The 26,462-nt window shown below is 36.4% G+C and overlaps 1 protein-coding gene across 2 annotated transcripts in view; it reads right to left on the bottom strand.

Moving 5' to 3' along the window:
- Positions 1 to 15,467: 15,467 nt before the first annotated feature.
- LOC140141445 (L-amino-acid oxidase-like) overlaps positions 15,468 to 26,462 on the bottom strand; it is a 33,482-nt gene continuing 22,487 nt past the window's right edge. For both annotated transcript variants that reach the window (XM_072163300.1, XM_072163301.1), the window contains exons 9-10: positions 18,045 to 18,150; positions 15,468 to 16,328 (exon numbers count right to left, since the gene is read on the bottom strand). In XM_072163300.1, coding sequence (XP_072019401.1) covers positions 16,152 to 16,328; positions 18,045 to 18,150 — 283 coding nt within the window. In that variant the 3' untranslated portion in view covers positions 15,468 to 16,151. The remainder of the gene's footprint in view (positions 16,329 to 18,044; positions 18,151 to 26,462) is intronic.

Genomic DNA, 26,462 nt, shown 5'->3' on the forward strand with positions numbered 1-26,462 from the left:
CAATGATGTAACCATGATATATATTTGATAAGATCTTGTTTTGATCAAGCGCCAAACCAATGATACTTTCAATTTCCATTTAAACCCTTTGTTTTTACGGCTTACGTGGTCGATACTTATTATCAAAACATTGTTTGCATTAGCCATAAAAGTTTTTTTGTCATGGTTCAATAGAAATATTATTTTTATGATTTAATACCTTTCATTTCCCTCATCCGCGATTTCTTGTTTTATTTGATAAAAGTAACGTTTTGCCAATCCTATTAGGCAAAAGTTTTGCCAATCCTATTAGAGACATTGCGATTAGTCCTGGCCCTGTCCTACAGACCCGTATACATTTTTCAAAGAAGAAAATTTGAAAGTTGATTCAAGTAGGGTATGCATAGGTCTTGCAAATTCTACTAGGTGGAAAAATTCCAAACCCGGGCATACTCTGTATATGGCCATTTTTTAAAATGGCCGCCAAAATGTACTTATGAACCAGGTAAAATGACAATAACTCTGAAACTACTTGACCTAGAGGGGTGATTGAGGTGTCTGTCCCCACTAAATCAAGGCTGGCTGAGTGAATGAAGGGGGTTTCATGGATGTCTGAGGTCCAGGACACCTTAAATCCAAGATGGCCGCCCATAGCAACCATAAATCATCATATTAGCCAGGTGAAATGACAATAATTCGGAATCTGTTTAACCTACAAGGGTCATTGAGGTGTCTATCCCCACTAAATCAAGGCTGGCTGAATGAATGAAGGGGTTTCATGGATGTCTGAGGTCCAGGACACCTTAAATCCAAGATGGCCGCCCATAGCAACCATAAATCATCATATTAGCCAGGTGAAATGACAATAATTCGGAATCTGCCTGACCTACAAGGGTCATTGAGGTCTCTATCCCCACTAAATCATGGCTGGCTGAGTGAATGAATGGGGTTTCATGGATGTCTGAGGTCTAGGACACCTGAAATCCAAGATAGCCGCCCGTTGCAACCATAATCATCATATTAGCCAGATGAAATTACAATAGTTTGGAATCTGCTTTACCTACAAGGGTCATTGAGGTCTCTATCCCTACTAAAGCAAGACTGTCAAATTGAATGAAAAGGGTGTGGTGGTTGTCTGATGTGTAGGACACCCACAATCTAGGATGGCCGCCCATAGTAACCATATAATATTCACATTAACCAGGTGAAATGACAATATCTCGGTAACTATTTAATCTAGAAGAGCAATTAAGGTGTGTAACTTCGCTAAATGAAGTCACACCAAATCCAGATGGCAGTCATAGCAACCACTATAAACCAAATGAAATGTCATCAATTAGAACCTATGTACCTATCTTGGACACCTAAAATACAAGATGGCTACCCATAGCAACCACATGCATATTTCCACAGTTATAACTCTTGCAAATGATTTGACTCAGGGTATAGGTACATGAAATGTTGCCCACTTGACCAATGTTACGTTATTGATTGTTAATTTTGTTTGTTAATGTTACAGGTGAGTAGAGATTTACAGACATGACAGAGGAAATGGAAGAAAGTACATCTGAGATCGATGGACTTAATCTCCTTATTTCCAAGCCTGCTCATGCTCTTTCAGACCCTGAAAAATGTATCATTTGTCAAAAGAAGAGCAAGAAATCACAGTCACTTCAGAGTGGTGAAACTGGTAGGAAACGTGTACGAGCAGTGACGAGAGTTAACTCAAAGATGATGATGTTCACAAAAATCTTAAGGTTCTTGGACCTGATTATACATTCAAGTACCATAACATGATTGCATGTTATAAAAGGTATATACAAATACACAAAACGTCCACATACCACCAGAGGAGCCTCAGGTAGATGAGGGTCCTTAAGCCCACCTCATGCCACTGCAGTCACGCGCAGCACCGTCGGTGGCTAGGACAGAACCTTATCTTGTCACCATAGTGGTCCACAAGAAATTGTATATCTGTACGATATCATGATTTCCTAAACTCAACATGAAATCTCTTTATTTCAGAAATGGTAAACCCATACCCATCTTTAATAAATGGATCTAAGTGAGACAAAGCTTCCATGAACGAATTACGTTTAGAGTTAGGTTGGGAATTTTGACTTGCATCATTTTCTTCCTGATTTGATAAAGTAACATATTGTTTAAAACATTATTATGACAATAAATGTCAGCAGCATTATACCTCTTCAGGAGTAGCCAAGTCTGCGCATCTGACAAACAGGTCATCTTTCCTAGATTTCATTGCTTCTAAAAACCTCAATGCAATTTCTCTATTACAAATTCGAAATTGTTCCCGCATCCTTGTTTCTGTTACTCGTGCCCTAACAGAGCAACATATCACACAGTTAATATAAATAGGTTTCGTTTGGCTACTAGGCCCCGGACGAGGAACGACGGTGCTGCGCGTGACTGGCATGAGGTGGGCTTAAGGACCCTATCTACCTGAGGCTCCTCTGGTGGTATGTGGACGTTTCGTGTATTTGTATATGTACTTGATTTAGCAAAGTTACACACCTTAATTGCCCTTCTAGATTAAATAGTTACCGATATATTGTCATTTCACCTGGTTAATGTGAATATTATATGATTACTATGGGCGGTCATCTTAGATTTTCATTCAATAGACAGTCTTGATTTAGTAGGGATAGAGACCTCGATGACCCTTGTAGGTCAAGCAGATTCCGAATTATTGTCATTTCATCTGACTAATATGATGATTATGGTTGCTACGGGCGGCCATCTTGGATTCCAGGTGTCCTAGACCTCAGACATCCATGAAACCCCCTTCATTTACTCAGCCAGCCTTGATTTAGTGGGGATATACACCTCAATGACCCTTGTAGGTCAGGCAGATTCCGAATTATTGTCATTTCACCTGGCTAATATGATGATTTATGGTTTATGGGCGGCCATCTTGGATTTAAGGTGTCCTGGACCTCAGACATCCATGAAACCCCCTTCATTCACTCAGCCAGCCTTGATTTAGTGGGGATAGACACCTCAATGACCCTTGTAGGTCAGGCAGATTCCGAATTATTGTCATATCATCTGGCTAATATGATGATTATGGTTGCTACTGGCGGCCATCTTGGATTCCAGGTGTCCTGGACCTCAGACATCCATGAAACCCCCTTCATTCAATCAGACAGTCTTGATTTAGTGGGGATATACACCTCAATCACCCCTCTAGGTCAAGTAGTTTCATTTTGCCTGGTTCATAAGTACATTTTGGCGGCCATTTTGAAAAATGGCCATATACAGAGTTTGCCCGGGTTTGGAATTTTCCACCTAGTAGAATTTGGAAGACCTATGCATACCCTACTTGAATCAACTTTCAAATTTTCTTCTTTGAAAAATGTATACGGGTCTGTAGGACAGGGCCAGGACTACATCGGACGTACGTTGATCTATTCAAAACCACTCTCCTGTATCGAAGCGAGGTCACGTATTTAGCTATTTTTTAAGATATTCCACGTGCAAAATCGACATAGATACATCGTTGAAAATGCACAAAATGTGTCCATTTCACAATATGTTAATGTTAAGGACAGTCAAAGATAATGAACATATGAAGGAAAGTCTAATTATTATTATGATCCTTTTTGTTTGTAACAAATCATTATAATAAAGGTACAGCGATGTGTTAAAAATGGACTAAATGTAAACGCAATATTCATACGCAGAGATTGCCCATTGAAATGTGTGTGATACTTTGCGTACAAAAAATGACATTGCGATTTCCCATTTTGGATTCCAACGTAGAATAAAACGAAGATGCTACGTTGAAATATGCTGATTTTACCTCATGTCTAAGTCCATGCAACGAGCCCAATTTTCAGAAAAAAAAGTCTCATTTTGAAAGTAAAGTCATGATGTAGTGATCTTTAATCTACCAAAATATATGTTTTTGGGCAACATATTTGGGGAGCTTAAAAAAACAATTAAGTTTAATCAGCATGTAGGTCAAAATGTTAGTCAAAATCAAAAGCGGCTTGTTTGAATTAGGCAGAGACTCAGCTTACTGTTATTTTTCAATCACTATGCCCTCTATCGACCTAGATTAGATTAGATCAAATATTATAGTCTTTATTCTAGCTGACTTGTTCTCCTTCGTGACAAATGAGCACAATCCAGTTTGGAACCGAGACTAGCAATATTTAACACCGTATTAACGTACGTAAAAACGTACGTGAAAACGTACGTTCCACGTGTTTCGTTTGGAACATCGCAATCTCTCTATTATCGATTAAATACACTGCTTGTAAATCAATATTTTGCCTATTATTCCCCTACGAAATCATCAATCAACATGGAAATTAAGAGTGCGGCTTATGTTCTAGTTATATATACAGTGGCGTATCAGGGGTACGATTACTCAACTTCAGAATTTTTAATTGTCGACTAGCCGACACCAACTAGTCTCGACTAGGTTTGGTCATCAAAATTTAAGTAAGCAAGTCCAGAAAGCAGTAATTTTCATGCCAAATATGTATAAATGAGCACGATCAGCATGTGTAAGGTATGTTTTTAAAACATACCTTACACATGCTGATCGTTTAAAAACCTTTAAGAATGAACGATGTAGGCAATATGAAGTCTGCACAAAAAGTAACGCAGCTGCTATAGATACGCCTATAGCTTCAGAACTATTGTTTGTATTCACAATGTTTTGACATAGAACATATACCCCATTTGTCCACTTTCGTTCAATATTAACAACACAGCAGTGTTCCGAATTTAAAAGTTGCAGCTATTATTGATTTGTAGTCAGTGAGAAGGTAAAGGCGGGCTTTACGGCTTTACAATGCTTGTATAATATTCATTGGCCGTTGTATACTCCCACTTTTAAATTCGGGTATTTTGCTTTAACAGCACTTCTGTATTGTTAATGTTGAACGACATTGGTCAAATGGGGTATCAAAATGCGTGTAAATACATCATCCTTCGTTCTATGCCAAAACATTGTGAATACAGTTAAATGTTCTGAAGCTTAAGGCGTATCTATAACAGCTGCGTTACTTTTTGTGAAGACTTTATTTTACAAGACACAAGGTGTTGAAACATACATCGCAAAACTTGTTTTTACTTTTTTGGTACTAAAATACTTACTCAATACGTTTTAAAGTATTAAAGTGTGTACCCTAACGGTCTTCTCTGTCAATTGTAATCAAGCTTCCATTCATAATTACAGTAACATTTATATGGATGTCAAACAATCAGTTCGTGCAAATTTAGCCAAACTTTATAATATTAGCATGCTACTAGTAAATATTATTATGTTGTAGGTTCAGGTGATCCACTAGTTGGGAGTAAAGATATCTGCAATTAAAGCCACAAATTGACTTATTCTTGTCAATGCGTAATTGATCACAGCTATTAATAATTATAATAATATAACATTTGATTTACACCAGGATACTTCTTTAAGGGGTCCCACGGCTACTTTTTCAGGTTAGACCCATGGTAAAAAGTAAACATGACATACACCAACTGAGATATGAAATGTGTCGGAACATGTTTCCGAAATAAACACTGTAGGACATTTGTTATAAAATCATCATGGTGGACAATTCTTGCAAAGAATATGCAGATCTGATCCATTGTGTTTTGGTTTTCAGTGTATAACAAAAGCTAAAGATCATTGAACTTTGTACAGGGGTCACAATTGGGGCTCCATAGAGAGGGGTAAAAGCTTAAGTTTATTGTTGGAATGGTGCAGATTTTTATGTCATTTTACATCGTTTTCAATATTTTCCTAAAGTCAGCTTCAATTTAAGTTATTTTAAGGGACTAAATCATAATTTATTAACTTCAATTTGGTCTACTTATGTGTTCTTTGTGGATATATGTACAGATTTTCTCCGTTTCCACGGTCTTGAATTCTGGTCTCATTTTTACTTCGCTTACAAAAAGCGGAAAAAGATGTGAAAACAAAATTGATCTTTAGAGTAAAAAGTATCGACCTGCGTTAATGTGTTTATAGATCAATAAGGAAATTACTAATAGTTTTTAAAGGAGTCTAGAGTCTCAACCTCAGTCGCAAGTGGATTTTACTTAAAACAGTTCCGCTATTGGTTTATGAAAACCTGTGTCGTTTACATCTCTGTTGCTAGGATCTCTTTTCACTAGTATCTTTTTCAGCAAAGCGGGGATCTAGAGAAACAGTTAAAAGAGATCAATAGACAGTTTAATCCGTCAGGAATCAGGCTTGGGCATGGGAACGTGGATTTTACACAAAATGTGAGACTTGTTTGCTTGTTTAAAGAAACTGCCAGAACTTCTACTTAATATCGGTTACTGTTTTTGTTTTAATTGAAAAGCCATACAAGAGAGCGCCAGATATTCAAGAAGAACTTTTGTTTTTTAAGATATTGCTCGTTGTATCCAAGTTTTAAATTAAGTACATGACTATTATAGTGCGAATCATATCCCGCAGTGACATCGGTAAAATTTGACAGTCTGATATAACAATAAGGATAACAAAAAGAGGTACAGAAGAATATCATGGACTAATATCGTCGGTAATTTGTTGTGTTTTGCAAGATAATTGAGTTAAAAACCTGCAACAAAAGTTCATCAACGGAACAATAAAAATGAAGATTTGTTATGAGATAATTATCATAACAGCGGTAGTCTGTTGGTCGTTTCAGTTGACGACATCACTGCGTTATAGTATTGAAGTAGCTGAGGGTGATAATGTTACTTTGGAATGCATTACATATTTTTCTGAGCACTTTCCCGATAATATAACATTACAAGATTACACGTGTAAGAATAGTGATTTTATATACTGGGCGAAGATCAGACCTGAACTAGTGTATGTTAGTACATGTGATGAAACAGGCAACAATATTAGTGACAGGATAACAGCGTCCACTTCGTCCACTCATTATTCGTTGCATATCGCGAATGTACAGCAGTCTGACGAAGGCAGATATCGATGTTACACCAACAGTCTGAACAAGAAAACCGATGTGATCACGGTTATACTCAAAATAAAAACAGATCAGGTACGTGCTATAATGAAAGACAGAGATAAAAAGAATTGATCGCGTCTGACGTCATCTGTCAATCAAATTCGAGCACGGTTTGTTTACAAGTGTCGTGACGATGACTTGCTGAACGCGGCGGTATAACCGGGCGTCTTATTGTTAATTTTGCACCTTCAAATATACAAACCATCTCAAAAGGTAGGCCTTTATAGTAGGAAACTTTCTTTCGCGGAGGCACTATGTCAACAATGCCTAGAAAAGTTGCTTTTGCCTTGCAAAAGTACGTAATTTTTCGCCATTTTCTGCTATTCCTTTTCTCCGATCGGCACCAGATTAATCGGCCTTCCTTTTACGCACTATTAACCTGTGTAAACCAATCAAGGATCGTAATTTACATTGACATCAGACGCGATAAAATATTTGTATTTCTGTCTTTTATTATAGAGAAGCGCAACATATTTTCTGATAAAAGTTAACATAAAACCAATACATGTATATGAATATTGCAGCGATATGTACGTGGCGTGGTGAGTAAACATGTTTTTGAGTATCTTGTAAATAATGCAGCATTAACCATATAATACCTCATAAAAGAAATACCCACTCGTTTGAGTGGTGATGCTTTCAATACAAGTATAAAAAGAAAAAGCAACACATTAATATGAACGTTCTGTATGATACCAAGCTTGTATAGCGAAAAATCGCAATGATCGACACAATAATGATTGACGTTTGCCAGGAGGCTAACGGAAATGTTTTAGTCAAATTGCAAACAGTTTTGTAAATCAGAAACAAATATGATTTCTCTTCCTATGCCACAATTTTAATGTGGTCAGGGAACGTGGTTAAGCTTTTATCGGGTCACTCATCCTTAAACAAATTACTTTTGCACTTCTAATATAAATGCGTATAAAACAGGTGAGCATGTCAGGCGAGCATGTTAGATTAACGATGGCTTTGTATTGTTTTTATTTCATATAACGAGCATAAGGAACAGACGTCAGATGAAAACTTCGGAAACGTTCTGCAACGTTCCAACGCATTTTCACTAATAACGATAGCGGTTTCAGCAGCTCTATTTGCACTACTCATCTGCGGCGTGTGCACTCTCCTATCATGTCCACAACGGAAGAAAACTGTATCAATGAATGTAAGAAGACGTCCTGATGATGATACAACTGGTGACGAACGTTACAAAGATCTTGAAATGCGAGGCGTGGCAAAAGAGAAGTACACGGATCTAAGCATGGAATTAGGTGGAACGTCACAGAAGAGGCAATCGGAGGGAAGTTACTGTTATGCGTCTGATGAATTTGACGACATCGACGAAGATATGGGCATATATGAAAACACATGTACGGGGACAAAAAGCAAAGAAGTGGTGTATTGCAACACAGTTACTAGGAAAATGGTATATTAACTCCATGAGAAGTACCTGCCGATTGGCCAAAAAGAAGTTTTCATTATCAATTGGACCAATCAGCAGCATTGTTAAAATAATTTCACCACACAAACAATTTGGGGTGAATCATCTGCAAAGCTCCATTCTGATTGGTAATTGAAGTGAAGATATCATGTAATTGACCAATCAGAGGCAATGTTTGATCGACAGGTAGTGCTCATGTGGTTAATCAGGAGGTGTATGACATTCTTTAATAGATTTGCTTTTAATATAATTGGATATACATGCTTAGTGCTAAATACTAGATTAGAAGAATTTCAACTTCAACATTTCTAAAATTTGATCGCTTTAGTGCGTTTACAATACCAACTGCGTCCTCAGCCGGATGTTATGGCTCTGATAATATAATATATATTTTTGGATGACGTAAAGGGTGTTTTTCTCGTTCCCCTGGTGGTCTTGGGTATGAGAGGCTTTGTAATAAGTCGCCCGATCTTCATCCAGCGCACGAGTGGTTGCGTTATGTAGACGACAAATTCTGCGTCATAAAAACTTCGCATTTGGATGAATTCACTGAACGAATATATTTGCAAGATAACAAGATAAGTTCACCAGAATAAGACGGGCAACTTTCCTTCTTATATACTCTGATTGTGCGGGTTGGCGACGGCAGTGTCAAGAACAAGATCTTCAGATAACTAACTGACATTCATAACCTCATTAATAAACGCGATGCGTGCGATCCAATCATATTTTATTATTTGCGAAAACGCGAACGCAAATCGAGGTCATTAATATCTCACAATTGACCGCAAAATGCGTAACTGTTCCAATGTCGCACACAATTGACTTCTGCGTGCGCGGTATTGTGCGTCCAACAAACTGCGCGCCCGCTGGCTGCCGTATTTGGATTGCGCGCTACCATATTTGCACAGATTGTGATACGCACTTTTGTTATTGGTCGTTCTGTTTTAGCCTGATCGATTTTTGGCAAGGGAAGATGTAAAAATCATCTATTTTTATAAACTTTTGAGCAAAATTTTGTGTTATTTTGTAAGGTGAAGAGATTAAAGTGACGGTTATGAATGAGGTTAATAACTTTGCATCGGTAATATGTCGGGCATTGTGAAAAATCTAAACATTTTGCTTTGGACCTCGGAATATCCCTCGGGCTACGCCCTCAGGATATTCCTCGGTTCAAAGGCAAAATGTTTAGATTTTTCAATGCCCTCCAAATAACCGATGCGCAGTTATTAACCTCTAATTCATAACCTCATTAATAAACGCGATGCTTGCGATCCAATCATATTTTATTATTTGCAAAAACGCGAACGCAAATCGAGGTCATTAATATCTCACAATTGACCGCAAAATGCGTAATTGTTCCAATGTCGCACACAATTGACTTCCGCGTTCGCCGTATTGTGCGTCCAACAAAATGCGCGCGCGCTGGATGCCGTATTTGGATTGCGCGCTACCATATTTGCACAGATTCTGATACGCACTTTTGTTATTGGTCGTTTTGTTTTAGCCTGATCGATTTTTGGAAAGGGAAGATGTAAAAATCATCTATTTTTATAAACTTTTGAGCAAAATTTGGTGTTATTTTGTAAGGTGAAGAGATTAAAGTGACGGTTATGAATGAGGTTAATAACTTTGCATCGGTAATATGTCGGGCATTGTGAAAAATCTAAACATTTTGCTTTGGACCTCGGAATATCCCTCGGGGCTACGGGATATTCCTCGGTTCCAAAGGCAAAATGTTTAGATTTTTCACAATGCCCTCCAAATAACCGATGCGCAGTTATTAACCTCTAACTAATCAGTAGCTACCTTTCGCGGGAAACGAGGAAAACACCTTTGGCATCATCCAAAAGTGTGACGTCATCCAAGGTTGTCAAGTCATAAATTATCAGAGCCATAACATCCGTCTGAGGACGCAGTTGGTACTGTGAAAGCCCTCCTCTTCACCGATCAAATTTAAGTAATAATGAAAATAAAAATAAATCTTCTAATCTAGCTTTGTGAATATTGAAAATATTCAATCTAGATCGATAAACTTCACACGAAACAGAAAACGTTTTAAAACGTTTTTAACAGGTTATATTTTCGATTTTTGCTTTTGGTATAAACGTTTTAATAACATTAAATGTCAGGTTAAAGGTCATTAAAACGTTATAAAATGTTTTGTATGAAACACATTACAAACATATTTTTTAATGTTTATAAAATGTTATTGTAAAATATTGTTTTGCAAACATTTTTACCAAATATGTTGTCAACACTTAAATAACATGTTAGAATATTTGCAGCAAGTTAAAAAAAACGTTGTTGAATGTTATTAAAACGTTTTATACCCTTTATATAATCTTCATATAACCCGACATTTAAACGTTATCTGACAACTTTTTCTAACCTTTTGCCAATGATGTCGAAAATGTTTTGTGTTTGCTATGTTAATTTGTAAATACACACATTTGTAGGATAGCAGATTATAATTAAACATGTTTGTTTATCCCAGGTACGCTAAATATATTTTTTAGCATTTTTTTAGTTTTATTTGAATAAAAACACGTATGAACGAAAATATAATGACTGCCTCTTATGTATATCAACAGGCAAAAGCGAGAAGACAATGATTCTTAACAGTTAACAATGAATGACAGAAACAATATAGGTGGACACTGTTCAGTTTAGAAAAACCTGGGACATTCAAAAGGCTTTACCCTTAGTTAACAGCGCTCTCATATTTTGGCCTTCCTTCTTCAACAAAACAGAACAAAGGGTATTTGAAAGCTAACACCGCGCCCTTGACGTTGATGTAAGCATCATGTCACAACAGTAGTTTCTAATTGCCAAAGAGGGCGCTTTACACTTGCACTTTGTTTTTGAGACAGGCTGTATTTGTATTTTAGGTGTGTTACAAATGACTCAATTAAAGTACTCTAACTTAAAATTTGATCTTCTCCGTTTCTTTCTTTTTAAAGTACCGGTGTTCAAATTGCTGTAACTTTGTAACCGAACGTCGCATTGACATGGGTTTTCACTAATATGGAGCTTTAAATACGCTAAAAATGAAATTGTAAGATTCCCCAATTTGACCCAAGCCTACTTCAGGCTGATTTTGCATGATCGCATCTTATATCCTAAACAAAGACAAATCATTAAAACCAACAGCGAATACCTGAAAGTAGCTCTGATTTAAGACCTCCTTGAAATCGGAAACGGTATTCAAAAACCAAAGGAAGCAGCGAACTCGAAAGTTGTCAGTGTACTTCGGTTGTATTTATAAATGCGCTTTTATAAATGCGCACGTGACCCATGGGCACGACATACCAAGACCAGCAAGCGTGACCAAATCCTCATGCAATGACCACTATACAGAAAGGGATAGGAACTCTGTAAATAAATATCATGAAATTTAAGTATTAATTGAATTGCAAAATTATTACACATTTTGCAATTCCGAATATGTAATATGTTATAAAAACAACATTATATAACATAATATAATCACCAAGTTGAACAAAATAGACACTTTTGCTGCACAGCAGTCTCATGTTGTTCCGTCTTTGCATTCAAATGTATAAAAAGACTACTTGCTATGTAGAAGGTCACTTCGAGACTTCGAAGCTGTTATGGCAGGGTGGAGGTGGTTACGTGCGCATTTATAAAAGCGCATTTATAAAAGCGCATTTATATATATAACCGAATTACACTGGTTGTAGTTTAATGTTTTAATTAATGGTAAGTGCACAAATCTAGTTCTTCAATAGGGCATCTATAACATTGAGCAATCTGCAATTTTTGAATTTGCATCTTCCTTGGGATTTAGATCACCGTGTCTTGACCGATTTCAACAAATGAGGTTCATCTAATATTTTAATTATGACCCAGATTCGTTTATTTTTGGTTCCATCTCAAATATACAAATTTACAAATATACATAACAATAATAATGATAATTATAATAATGAAAATAACAATAATTTTAATATTGATAATAATAATATTTATGATAAGAAGTGAATGGAATACCATATGAAAGAGACTAGGATGCCAGTCTTGAACGCATAGCGTGAGTTAGGTGGTACCCAGTAGTTTTACAAAAACACCATATATAAAATAAATATAAATAAAAGAAAGAAAGAAAAATACAAAATTGAAATAGGTATATATAATGTACATAATAGTCCAATAATTTCAAAGGCATTATATACAATCACTATTAAATAAAATTATACCATGGAAGCTGCTTCATTGAAAGTATTGGCAATAAGATACATTTTGATAACAGAAAAACTATAGGTACCCGTGTGTAATTAATTAGAATAGTTAGGGTTGGGGGGGGGGGAGCAGTACATAAGAATATAATAATAATATTGACCTTAATTAATGGAGCGTACTTGTTGATGGTGTCACTAGAGTTGTATTGAGCAAGAATATGTTTCTTAAGGGATTTTGCAGAACTGACACCTTTAGTACAGGTTTGACGATCACGTGACAATTCGAATCATCATATCGAAATATCTCGTGCTCTGTAAAAATATCAATATCGATATCGATACTATTCGTCAATTCAGCCCCAAATCAAATCGCCCCCATGGCAATTCGAACCCTGTATATTGATGTACAAAAAAAGTTGGCCAAATTTAACTATTTCGTGATTTTCTCCATAACCGTTGTTTTTACACCAAATCTGTATATTTAGATGAATTGATGTCTTGCATTCGGTCACAAACCAATTCGTTGTACTTTGTGCAATAACCCTCTATCTTTTAAACCAAATATCCTAAAGAGTCGTGCGATATGTCGAACTTTTCCTCTGGTCATAAAGAACAAAACAAGTCAGCGTTCGCGTATCTGTACGTAGCCGCAGTTTGTGGCCCTCACAACACGGGCTTCCGGTCCTAGGAAATGGAACATTACTGATAAATATATAAAGATGGCAAAATCAGTAAACCAGTTTAAGTTACAAATAAAGAAAAGTCTAATAAAAATTACATCTAATATTTAGGGATTATTTAATGACCTCACCCATCCCCCCATCTCCACTCCAACTATCAATTTCTTGTGTGGACTGTGTAATGTTTATATAAAATGTTATAAAATGTTATAAATATTTATATTGGATTCTTTCTTTGCATGTTCTTCTCCTCTTTCTTTTTTCTTTTATTTGTTAACTTTGTAATTGTATGTTGTAACTTAAGGCAGTGTAAGGGGTGCTCGCTTCAGGCCTTTGGGCCTTTTGAGCATCTCCTCATTCAAATGTTGTGTCTTTTATATTTTGTATGTTGATTTGAATGAAAATAAAATGATGTATGATGATGATGATGTACATCATTTCCTACAGAGTCGTGAGATATGTCAAACTTTTCCCTTGGTCATAAGGAACAAAAAAAGTCAGTGGTCGCATATCTGTAGGATCATTGGTTAATAAGATATACTCACTTTTTTTTAAATTTTAACCAAATATCCTAGAGAGTCGTGCCATATGTCAATTTTTTCCTCTGGTCATAGGAACAGAAAAGTCAGTGGTCGCATATATGTAGGATCATTGGTTAATGAGATATAGTCACCTTTTTTAAAAATTTTGTGCACTTAACCCTCTATCTTTTTAACCAAATATCCTCGAGTCGTGCCATATGTCGAATTTTTCTCTGGTCAATAAGGAAAAAAAAAAAAAGTCAGTGGTCGCATATCTGTAGGATCATCGGTTAATGAGATATAGTCACTTTTTTGTACGTTGTGCACTTAACCCTCTTTTTTTTTACTTCTGGATATCGTTTGGAGTCAAATGATTTTTTCATTTTAAAGCTTATGATATATTTTCTAAACACGAAATAAAACAAAATTGACCGCGAGCCGACTTTACAGCTGTTTCGAGATGGACGGTCACATATATTCATTAACATATTAAATCGTTTATCCCTTTTGGTCAATATCGAATTGGTTTGTGGCTGACTTAGCTTGGGGCCAAATGCATGAATTGGCATATGGCCAAGTCAACTGTGGACGAATTGATTTGGCCGAATCGACCTGATACCAGGAAGTGCCGAAAAATTACGTACTTTTACAAGGCAAAAAGCAACTTTTCTAGGCATTGTTGACATGGTGCCTTCGCCCAAAAAGGTTTTTTACTATAAAGACGTAACTTTTGAGATGGTTTGTATGTTTGAAGGTGCAAAATTAACAATAAGCTTAAAATCATGGCCCGGTTTACCGCTGAGTTTTGCAAGTCATCATCAGATGACGTCAGAGGACAGCTTTCAAACATAAGTCTTGATAGTAATACGCTGTTTTACTTAGCCTATATCTGGTGGCAGCAGCATTTTTCTACAGTCACGTGATAATGGCGCCGGCGGATAATACACGGGGGGAACTGACGGTGTCCATATCTTTTTTTCTTTCTTTCTTTCTTTCTTTTTCAGTTTTTTGTATTTTATCAGTACTTGGAGCTGGTGGGGGAGAGAAAGCATTAAAATACATTCAGGAAAAAATACAACTCGAACCAAAGATGAAGGCTCCATTTCAAAATCAAAATTACAAAAAAACAAACAAAAAAACAAACACACCAGACAATGAGCAGGTTCAAAGACCCACAGAAGGAAGATGACAAAACAGAGTCCTGACCCTATCCGAATCCTATTTTGACCTTTACACAAATAAACCACCAGCCCCCTTCTTCATCACATACAATATTTTTATAAAAATATCCAGCATGTTTTTGCATTGCGCTGGTATAGGAGTTGCAAGGGCCTGATACTTTGCTGATATCGAATGATGAAATTCGCCATCTTCCTCCTGTGAAAAAATTTCAGAATAGAAGGCTGACGTTGCGCCAAAACACGCAGGCCTATGTAAGTGTATAATTAGGCCTATTTAATGATAAAATGAACTACCACTAAATGTTCTTGTCAGTGCTGCAGTGCAAAACTTCTCTTTAACATTACATTAAAATAATAGTTACATTGTAAATTGGAACTGACACCAATTTTTTTCAGGAATACTTGTTTGAATGAGGCAGGGAGCGTCAATTTTCCAAATCATTGGGCCTTTGCTTTAATTGTGTCTTTAGCAAGTTTAGAATCAGTAGGATCGATATGAAGGTCAAGGGTTTGCCTAGTATTATAGTTATTATTTGGGAGCCCAGGTGGTAATAGGTACCGGTACACATGCACGGCAAGTTGATGGGAATAAATGTCAGGGATTTTTAATTTGTTTTAAGAGAGTAATAATGGGGTCGTATGTACCAGACTGAATTAGTGCAGGTTCTAATAATTTTCTTTTGGGTGATGAAAAGAGAATCTAAATTAGAATTATTTTATCTCCCCATATAATCGTACAATATAAGTAAATAAGTAAGGTAATACTAGAGTATTATAAACTGTATGGAGATAATTTTATTTAGAAACGGGCGGACTATTCTGATCAATAAGGATTCCTAAGAACTTAGCCGCATCAACTTTTTCAATGTTTTCAATTTCAATTTTAAAATCGTGAATATACTTATTTGTAATATATATATAATATAATATAATTTATTTTAATATTATATAGGCTATCAGTCATAACTATGAGTAGGAAGAAATAAAATAATGAGTCTAAATTCATTTTTTTTTTTCAAACACTTAATAAAAGAATGTATTATGTTGTACAAACCTGGTTAATATATTCAATAAAGTTAAAAAAATATGCTGAAATATTTCCTCCCCAATTAGTCAACGTAAAGCTATGTGGCTTTGTTATCATCATAATTAAGTTTTAATTATGTATCGGTTTTTCAACACACCAGGCCGATTAATAGACATATCAGTGATGTTGTACGTCGTGGCACCGTCCACAGCAAGGTCTGCTAGTATTTTGCCGAACAATGGAGTAAACTTGAAGCCCCAGCCAGTGTTATAGATAACTATGTCCTTGTAATTCGGAATCTAGAAGATTATAATGAAGGAAAGAGAGGGAGAAGAAAACGAAGAAATATCATTAATAATGACAATAATAATAATAAAATACCATTTACATACATTTACCCCACAATACACGCCCACCCCACACATTTAACCCACAATACACACTAACCCCACACATTTACCCCACAATACACACATTTACCCCACAATACACACCCACCCCACACCCCCACCCCACACACCCCCCACACACCCCACACCCCAACTACACACCCCTACACACACCTAGTCCATCAAAAATCCCATAAGAACGCCTTAGCGTGACAACAACTCACTCGTGAGTGCTTCTTAATTTCGGAACTACGCACACCTATTGGTAATTGCATATGAATGCACTCCTTTGACTGTGTGATTTCCAGTGAATAATGAGTCACAAAGTAATTTCCGGGTGGGACAGAAATCCGGCAAATATGCAAAAATAGCTGGGACATTTGCCCAATTTCCTATAAATATTTATTTTGGGATGAGCTGGTGGTGGTGGGATGGAGGGATGGGAGAGTTGGGGGTTATTCCCAATGCCAATCCAACTATTGACCCCACTAACATACATGTATATAGATATCAGCCGAATCTATCAGACCAGGGCTTAATCATCATGATCATAGATTATCACAGCTTTTCAGAAGTTAAGTGTCAAAATTATTGTAATACAAATAATAAGAATATTTGGATTCGTTTGTTTGTAAAGCGCAATGTTCATATTTTTGGTATTGCGCTATATTAAGCGCCGTTGTTATGTTATTTTTAAGGGTAAACTAAGAATTGTTGGTCGAAGCAGCCAACAAAATATATTATTGAAAAATAACACTTTGATGTTTTGCAAAAATTCATTCTACGAATCATATACTTTGAAGACTTGCTTGATTTATTGTTGTTAATGACTTATACGTTTTACAAAAGTGTTGCTGTTTCAGCCCTTTTTACAACATAACTCAATAACCACAGGACCTACAAAGGTATATCTGTGATATTTTAATTCTTCTACACACTCGCTATGAAATGATCAATGTAAGTTTTGCCAATGCTCGCTACCATTCGAAAGATGCTGTGAACTATCAAATCGCAACAGTTTAAAATAGTTGCCTTAATGAAACGTATTGAATGGTGATCACGTGAGCGGTGATAAACAAGTTCCAATTGTTTCTATATTCAAGGATTTATGGCGGGATTTTAAAAGCAAAATGTTTTGATAGTATTGCTTTTTCCACTTGATTTGTGTGGGTGAAGGTGATTCTGTACACATTAGCAAGGTTGCGATGTTAAATAAAAATATAGAAAGCAGATAAAGTAAATAACAAATAATGAAGTAAATGAAGAGGTGATATAATTACCCAGCAAACAAAAAACGTTTTTAAACGTTTTAAACGGATTATATTTTGGGTTTTGGTTCGGTAAAAACGTTTTAATAACATTAAATGTCGGGTGTTATAAATGTCATGAAAACGTTTTGTATGAAAACACACAACAACAAGATTGTTAAAATGTTGTCAAAATGTTATTATGCATGTATTTAATAACATTATAATAGTTTGCAGTAAGTTTTCAGAAATGTTTTTGAATGTTATGAACACATTAACCACATACCTATTATATAACCCGACATTTAAAGGTTTTCTGGCAACCTTTTCTTGCCTTTTGAGAATGATTTAAAAACAGTTTTGTGTTTACTGGGTTTACCTTTGGAGGTGCAAAATCAAGGACGAATCCACCGTCAGAAGTAAACGCAGCTATGCATGTTTTATTTTCGAGGACATAGTCTCTTGCATCAAGAATGGGCATATGCCTGTATTATCAAGAAAAGACGTAAAAACTATTAGGTTAAAGACCAGGGAATTCATTATGGAAGTAACGAGAGTGATCGGATCGAAATGAATGAATTGGTGACAAGGGTGTTCCATTTTTAATTGAAAAGTGGTCCAGGTTGTTTTTAAACGGGGCATTTGTTGACGGAGTTATGTTGCAAAAAGGAGATCATTTCAATGACAGAACAAATTTGGGGTCATTAGGTGAGGTAGTAGCTAACTACGTCGCAAAAAGGTTGCTAGCGTCTTCTGATCGATATATCTGTAGCCCCTTTTTTCGACACATTTTTTTAATTAGTAACTTAACTACACAATATGTCTATTACGTAACAACAGCACAATTTCGTACCACAGTAATCTTTTGTAAGACTATTGCAATTTGCCGACAATCACATAGCTTTGCCGAAAATCATATGGTTTTGACGGCAACAGTCAATTTTGGCTGACAAAATTGTGTGGGGGGGGGGGGTCACACCCCTTACCCCCTCTAGTGTCGCCCCTGGATACGGATGTGTGAAGAATCTTGATAGCTGTAATTGATTCCACATGTCCTGCCATACGCTCTAAATTGACAAAGATTTATACCAGTACTTTTAGTATATGTGACCGTCCACGGCGAATGAGCCGTAAATTCCTCCCCGGTCAATTTTGTTTTATTTCGTGTTTAAAAATAAACATCATAAACTTAAAATGGTATATCATTTGACTTCAAACGATATCCAGAAGCGGAGTTATGGTTAGTTAAACTTTGCGCCTTTTCGTTTCTATGTGTGTCTCTTTTTCAACATTGCCGGCAATAAATATCAAACAGTCATAATTGGCGGTCATTTCAAATCATCCCCAAGTCAACGAGGTTTAAGAAGTGTTCTCTCATTGTTAATTGTTGGTTATGCATACCTATACAAATAACCCACCACTTGAAAAGGATTTAGCAAAAGCAAACAAAGACCAGAGCTATTAAAAGTTCTATAGCCATCTAAGGTAGAAGCTTATTATCCACTTCAATAATAGGATTATTGATTGGTGTTGTGACTATCAAAATAAGACGGATGTCGCGCCAGCTTAAGTGACCGATGAATACGACATTCGTACACATTTTACACCATAACTCAGAATACAATTTAGGGAATTTACGGCTCGTTTGTGCTGCCGGGTCACATATAACATTTGGTGCACCTGTAAAAGTTACAAATTCAAAAAAAGGCACGCAGCACTGTAGAGGTAAATTGCAGAGCGTGACCATGACGCAGCCCGAAACAATTGGCAGGTAATATCGATGCGTTTCAAATAACAATTGAATAAACCGGGCACTTGGGATAGTCGACAGGGCACAGCGACCACAACAGGTAGGGTCAATACACCTATTCTCGGTCACACGCCTATTCTCGGTCAGTTAGCGATTTGAACAACCGCTGACGATCGTTGCTTTAATTTCAGCCGTGTCTTCCGAACGAATCATTTAGCCGTACCGGTGCTGCAGGTTTTGGTGACTTTTTAATATCACGGCAGCACAGTTCACCTCAAATGATAGATTTTGAGATTGTATGGTGACCTGAAATATCGGCATTTAAAAAAAATAAGGTCATTTAAGAGGGGATATTGTAATATAATCAGTGATGCGAAATTGTACATGCATTTTAAAGCTGTAATTTTAACAAGTTGATCCACCTGCATCGTAAATAACACCATAGCAAATGATTGGTGTTGCGTTTATGTAAATTCCCATAGAAACAGGGGTGTCCGAGAATAGGCATACGAATTCCGTTGACATTCCTATTCTCGGTCAGTGTTCCCAAGTATGAGCTATGTTGACATTGTTGTTGCCATGTGTCCTACAAATGATCATGCATGAGCACATGAGAAGTGTTGCATTTTGCTCTGCAGGCTTAAATTAGGCCTATAGCCATTTGTCGAATACAAATGAGCGAGGAGAAATTATTTGTGACCACCCGCCCCTCCCCTCCTCTACCCCTTACCCCATCCCCTAACCTGTCGTATTTTCGAGCTTTTTCGGTCGGAAAAATTGGGTCAACAATGTCACATTTCTGGCGGCAAAAATGGTTCCTGCCCTGGACCGAGAAAGGCGCTATAACTGACTTGCGCAAATTACATACACTATCTCCTCGGGCCTACACGTGCTATTAGCGCAATTTTGTCATTACTTTATATACATGTTAGCACAAATAGCACCGCTATTTTCATGGATATGCTATCTGTGCAATTGACAGTGTTATTTTTTGAGGACTTATAAAAAAACCATTAGGGACATTAAAAATAGCTTTTTAAAATGTTAATTTTAGCGCAGTTATCATGGTTATGCTATTTTTGAGTTCTCCTATTACTTGGAGGGGTGTTATTAGCGCTGTTGTGCTATTTTTATGGTTAGACCTTATAGCGTGCTATTAGCGCTATGGTGCTATTCTTAAAATGGTTAGGCCTTATAGCGTACTATTAGTGCTATTGTGCTCTGGAAAATGTTTTGGCCTTAGGCGGCATATAGCGCGTTATTATCGCAATAATGTTATTTATTATCGCAATAATAATTCTTGTACACTTGGAGGGGTACTATTAGCGCTATTGTGCTATTCTTAAAATGACCTAGACCTTATAGCGTGCTATTAGCGCTTATAGCGTGCTATCGATCCAAAATGAATAAATTATAATGAATAAACATCGAGTTATGTTGGATTGTATGTCCCCTACCCTTAATATTGTCATATTTTACACTGTTACACATTGGAAAATTTACATTTGTTCACACTTTATGTAGACCTGATGGTTTTTCTGTTAAAAATAATACTGGAAAGTTAAAACAATCAATTAGCTACATGTTGATACCAAAATGAATTCATTATTATGAGTAAAGGTTGAGTTATGGTGGTTTTTATTGCCCCTAACCCTTAATAATACCATATTTGACATGGTTATACATGAAAAATTAACCTTTTCTCACATTTTATGTCTATCTACCTGACAAATAATGTTTGTTTTGCTTTAAAATAATACTAAAACATTTGAACAATCAATTAGCTACATATTAATTCCAAAATGAATTCATTATCATGAGTTGAAGTTGAGTTATGATGGTTTATATTTCCCTACCCCTTAATATTGTTACACACGCTGCTACATGTGGAAAAGTAACTATTTTTACATTTTCAGTCTATTTTCCTGACAAGCAGTGGTTGATCTCACCCGCACATATAAATATTCAAAATATTATATGAATGGTAACTTACCAAACAAATTTTGTTAATGGAACTTATATAGTTCAGCTGAGTGACATATTTTAATATGTTGGGGTGTTTTACGTGTAAGACACCCCAACCCCGAACCCTTATACACACCCACCCCCACATACACACCCCACCTACCCCAAACCTACACAACACAAACCAACATGCACGCAAACATGCACTTATATAAATATTTGAACCAGAACATCAATGTTTGCCTAGACATGCTAGATATGCTTGATATTAAAAACAAAATTAAAAAATGGAGCTTAATTAATTTTGAAAATAGAAATTGGCACAATAGTAAAATTTGAAGCCAGTGCCATAAAACACCCACTGTACGCATTGTTGTGAAAATCTGATTTTCCACTAGTGTATGGACTGGCCACTTCCAATCATGATCTAAAGAAACCTAGGTTTGCTTTCAAATAATACTAGAAAGTATTATCAATTAGCTACATAGTCATACCAAAATAAATTCATTATTATAAGTAAAAGTTGAGTTATGGGGATTTATATCTCCCCTACCCCTTAATTTTGCCCTATTTTTTGTGATTTTATGTGATTATACGTCCATATATAAAATGACCTGTAAAAAAAGTGTTACCACAATTTGAGACCACTACCTACCTAGCAGTGATCTAGAGGGTCCATACTAAACAGAATTTATTCTCAACACGGACTCAAAAATGTCCAGATTTGAAATCGAAACAAAAAATTACCTAAAAATTGCAATTTATTTTGATCATATAAAAAAAGAAAAAAAGTTTATATTTTTAAAGGACAGACATGTAATCAGCCTAAAACAGGCTTGTTGCAGTCTAAAAAGTTCATTGCTTATTGTAAAATATGTAGACTTGGCACAAATCTTTGCAATTACTCTAAAGAATTTAATGGTGTGCGTAGCGTATTAAAAGCAAGTGAAGGGGGGTGAAATGGGCAAGCTTCCACACCGGAAATGCAAAAGTTGTGCAACTCGTTATAGTGCAGAATTTAAACTCATTGAATTGAAGCACAATCTGCATTTTGGTGATTTTGTTTTGCTTTTAATTATAATGCATGATTATAATTATTTGCGATCAGACTGACATAATATTTTTCAGTTGGAAAATTAAAATTTATTTTGATACGGTTGTGGAGGTCGCGGCTGCCGAATTCAGCTCCATGACAAAGTGTATGAACATGGACGTGATATCAGATAGGATAACCATTATATTTATAAAAGCCTGTTTAATTCCATGTTCATGATGGATTTATGGACATTTGGAAGTCTGCTATAGGCATGTGAGTATTATAAACTAGGATCGTGTAGGGGTATGACAGGGCTGAACACAAATATTTGGTAAGCTTATAGGTTTCTGACCCCCCTATAAATGCTATTAATAGCTTGCCATAGCAATGTGAAATCGAGTAAGTGCATAATGAGCATATCTGCTAAATACGCACAATTCAAGGGTTCAACATGCCGCGCGTAATGTTGCGACTCAAGAAAGGTGCTGCGTCATTCTGTAGAAAACACGCACAATTTTACGGCTCAACATGCCGCGTAATGTTGCGACTCGTTCAAAGGTGCTGCGTCATTCTGTAGAAAATACGCACAATTTTACGGTTCAACATGCCGCGTAATGTTACGACTCTTTTAAAGGTGTCGCGTCATTCTGTAGAAAATACGCGCAATTTTACGGTCTAACATGCCGCGTAATGTTACGACTCGTTTAAAGGTGCTGCGTCATTCTGTACAAAATACGCACAATTTTACGGTTCAACATGCCGCGTAATGTTACGACTCGTTTAAAGGTGCTGCGCCATTCTGTAGAAAATACGCATAATTTTACGGTTCAACATGCCGCATAATGTTACGACTCGGAAAACATTGACGTACCAGTCATTGGCAAAAGGCCTGTGGATTTACAACAAAAAACACACAGTCAGAGTGACAATTATTTAAAAATGAGTGCAAATTTGCCACAAAATGAAAACCAACAAAATTGTTCCAAGTTTAAAATTTTACATTTCAAAGTCATTGACTTTCCCATAATTTATATCAGTATTAGCTTTGTTATGTAATAGCCAACATGAACTCTAGCCACTTCACACCTTTTCGTGCAGTGTCAACACACAGATACATGTCATTGTTTACATAGCCCTATAGCCAGGCAATATGCATGCATACATGTACCTGTGAGATGCATGGAACAATGTTTTATACAGGGGGGTGTAATCCTAACTCTAGAGCATTGAGCCCTAAATCTAAACCCTAACCTAAATCATAACCCTACACTCTAACTCTATGACATAACCCTAAATCTAAACCCTAACCCTAAATCATAATTTCAAACCCTAACCTTATGTCTTATAGCCAAAACTCTAGACCTAGTAGCCTAAATCATCAAAATCTGTTGCAATTTGCAGATGTTTTTTTTCTCCATTTTCCCCTTTTTTAATTTAAGAAAAAAGGTGGATTTTTAAGTCCGTGTTGAGAAAATCCCTGTTACTGCTTTCTCCCCATAAAATTGTTCAGTTGAAATCATGATATCATAATTTCTCCCTATGCACACTGTGCAGACAGAAACCATGATATCATACATTCTCCCACATACAATTGCAGTGTTGAAATCATGATATCATGCTTTCTCCCTATGCACACTGTACACACAGAAACCATGATATCATACATTCTCCCTATGCACACTGTGCAGACAGAAACCATGATATCATGCATTCTCCCACATACAATTGCACAGTGTTGAAATCATGATATCATGCTTTCTCCCTATGCACACTGTACACACAGAAACCATGATATCATGCATTCTCCCACATACAATTGCACAGTGTTGAAATCATGATATCATGCTTTCTCCCTATGCACACTGTACACACAGAAACCATGATATCATACATTCTCCCACATACAATTGCACAGTGTTGAAATCATGATATCATGCTTTCTCCCTATGTACACTGTACAGACAGAAACCATACAAGTCTATAACAGAATTTATTCTCAACACGGACTCAAAAATGTCCAGATTTGAAATCGAAACAAAAAATTACCTAAAATTGCAATTTATTTTGATCATATAAAAAATGAAAAAAAGTTTATATTTTTAAAGGACAGACATGTAATCAGCCTAAAACAGGCTTGTTGCAGTCTAAAAAGTTCATTGCTTATTGTAAAATATGTAGACTTGGCACAAATCTTTGCAATTACTCTAAAGAATTTAATGGTGTGCGTAGCGTATTAAAAGCAAGTGAAGGGGGGGTGAAATGGGCAAGCTTCCACACCGGAAATGCAAAAGTTGTGCAACTCGTTATAGTGCAGAATTTAAACTCATTGAATTGAAGCACAATCTGCATTTTGGTGATTTTGTTTTGCTTTTAATTATAATGCATGATTATAATTATTTGCGATCAGACTGACATAATATTTTTCAGTTGGAAAATTAAAATTTATTTTGATACGGTTGTGGAGGTCGCGGCTGCCGAATTCAGCTCCATGACAAAGTGTATGAACATGGACGTGATATCAGATAGGATAACCATTATATTTATAAAAGCCTGTTTAATTCCATGTTCATGATGGATTTATGGACATTTGGAAGTCTGCTATAGGCATGTGAGTATTATAAACTAGGATCGTGTAGGGGTATGACAGGGCTGAACACAAATATTTGGTAAGCTTATAGGTTTCTGACCCCCCTATAAATGCTATTAATAGCTTGCCATAGCAATGTGAAATCGAGTAAGTGCATAATGAGCATATCTGCTAAATACGCACAATTCAAGGGTTCAACATGCCGCGCGTAATGTTGCGACTCAAGAAAGGTGCTGCGTCATTCTGTAGAAAACACGCACAATTTTACGGCTCAACATGCCGCGTAATGTTGCGACTCGTTCAAAGGTGCTGCGTCATTCTGTAGAAAATACGCACAATTTTACGGTTCAACATGCCGCGTAATGTTACGACTCTTTTAAAGGTGTCGCGTCATTCTGTAGAAAATACGCGCAATTTTACGGTCTAACATGCCGCGTAATGTTACGACTCGTTTAAAGGTGCTGCGTCATTCTGTACAAAATACGCACAATTTTACGGTTCAACATGCCGCGTAATGTTACGACTCGTTTAAAGGTGCTGCGCCATTCTGTAGAAAATACGCATAATTTTACGGTTCAACATGCCGCATAATGTTACGACTCGGAAAACATTGACGTACCAGTCATTGGCAAAAGGCCTGTGGATTTACAACAAAAAACACACAGTCAGAGTGACAATTATTTAAAAATGAGTGCAAATTTGCCACAAAATGAAAACCAACAAAATTGTTCCAAGTTTAAAATTTTACATTTCAAAGTCATTGACTTTCCCATAATTTATATCAGTATTAGCTTTGTTATGTAATAGCCAACATGAACTCTAGCCACTTCACACCTTTTCGTGCAGTGTCAACACACAGATACATGTCATTGTTTACATAGCCCTATAGCCAGGCAATATGCATGCATACATGTACCTGTGAGATGCATGGAACAATGTTTTATACAGGGGGGGTGTAATCCTAACTCTAGAGCATTGAGCCCTAAATCTAAACCCTAACCTAAATCATAACCCTACACTCTAACTCTATGACATAACCCTAAATCTAAACCCTAACCCTAAATCATAATTTCAAACCCTAACCTTATGTCTTATAGCCAAAACTCTAGACCTAGTAGCCTAAATCATCAAAATCTGTTGCAATTTGCAGATGTTTTTTTTTCTCCATTTTCCCCCTTTTTTTATTTTTAAAAAAAAAAGTGTATTTTTTTAAGTCCGTGTTGAGAAAAATCCCTGTTACTGCTTTCTCCCCATAAAAATTGTTCAGTTGAAATCATGATATCATAATTTCTCCCTATGCACACTGTGCAGACAGAAACCATGATATCATACATTCTCCCACATACAATTGCAGTGTTGAAATCATGATATCATGCTTTCTCCCTATGCACACTGTACACACAGAAACCATGATATCATACATTCTCCCTATGCACACTGTGCAGACAGAAACCATGAT

The sequence above is a fragment of the Amphiura filiformis genome, chromosome 19 (genome assembly GCF_039555335.1).
Source record: "Amphiura filiformis chromosome 19, Afil_fr2py, whole genome shotgun sequence".
NCBI lineage: Eukaryota > Metazoa > Echinodermata > Ophiuroidea > Amphilepidida > Amphiuridae > Amphiura > Amphiura filiformis.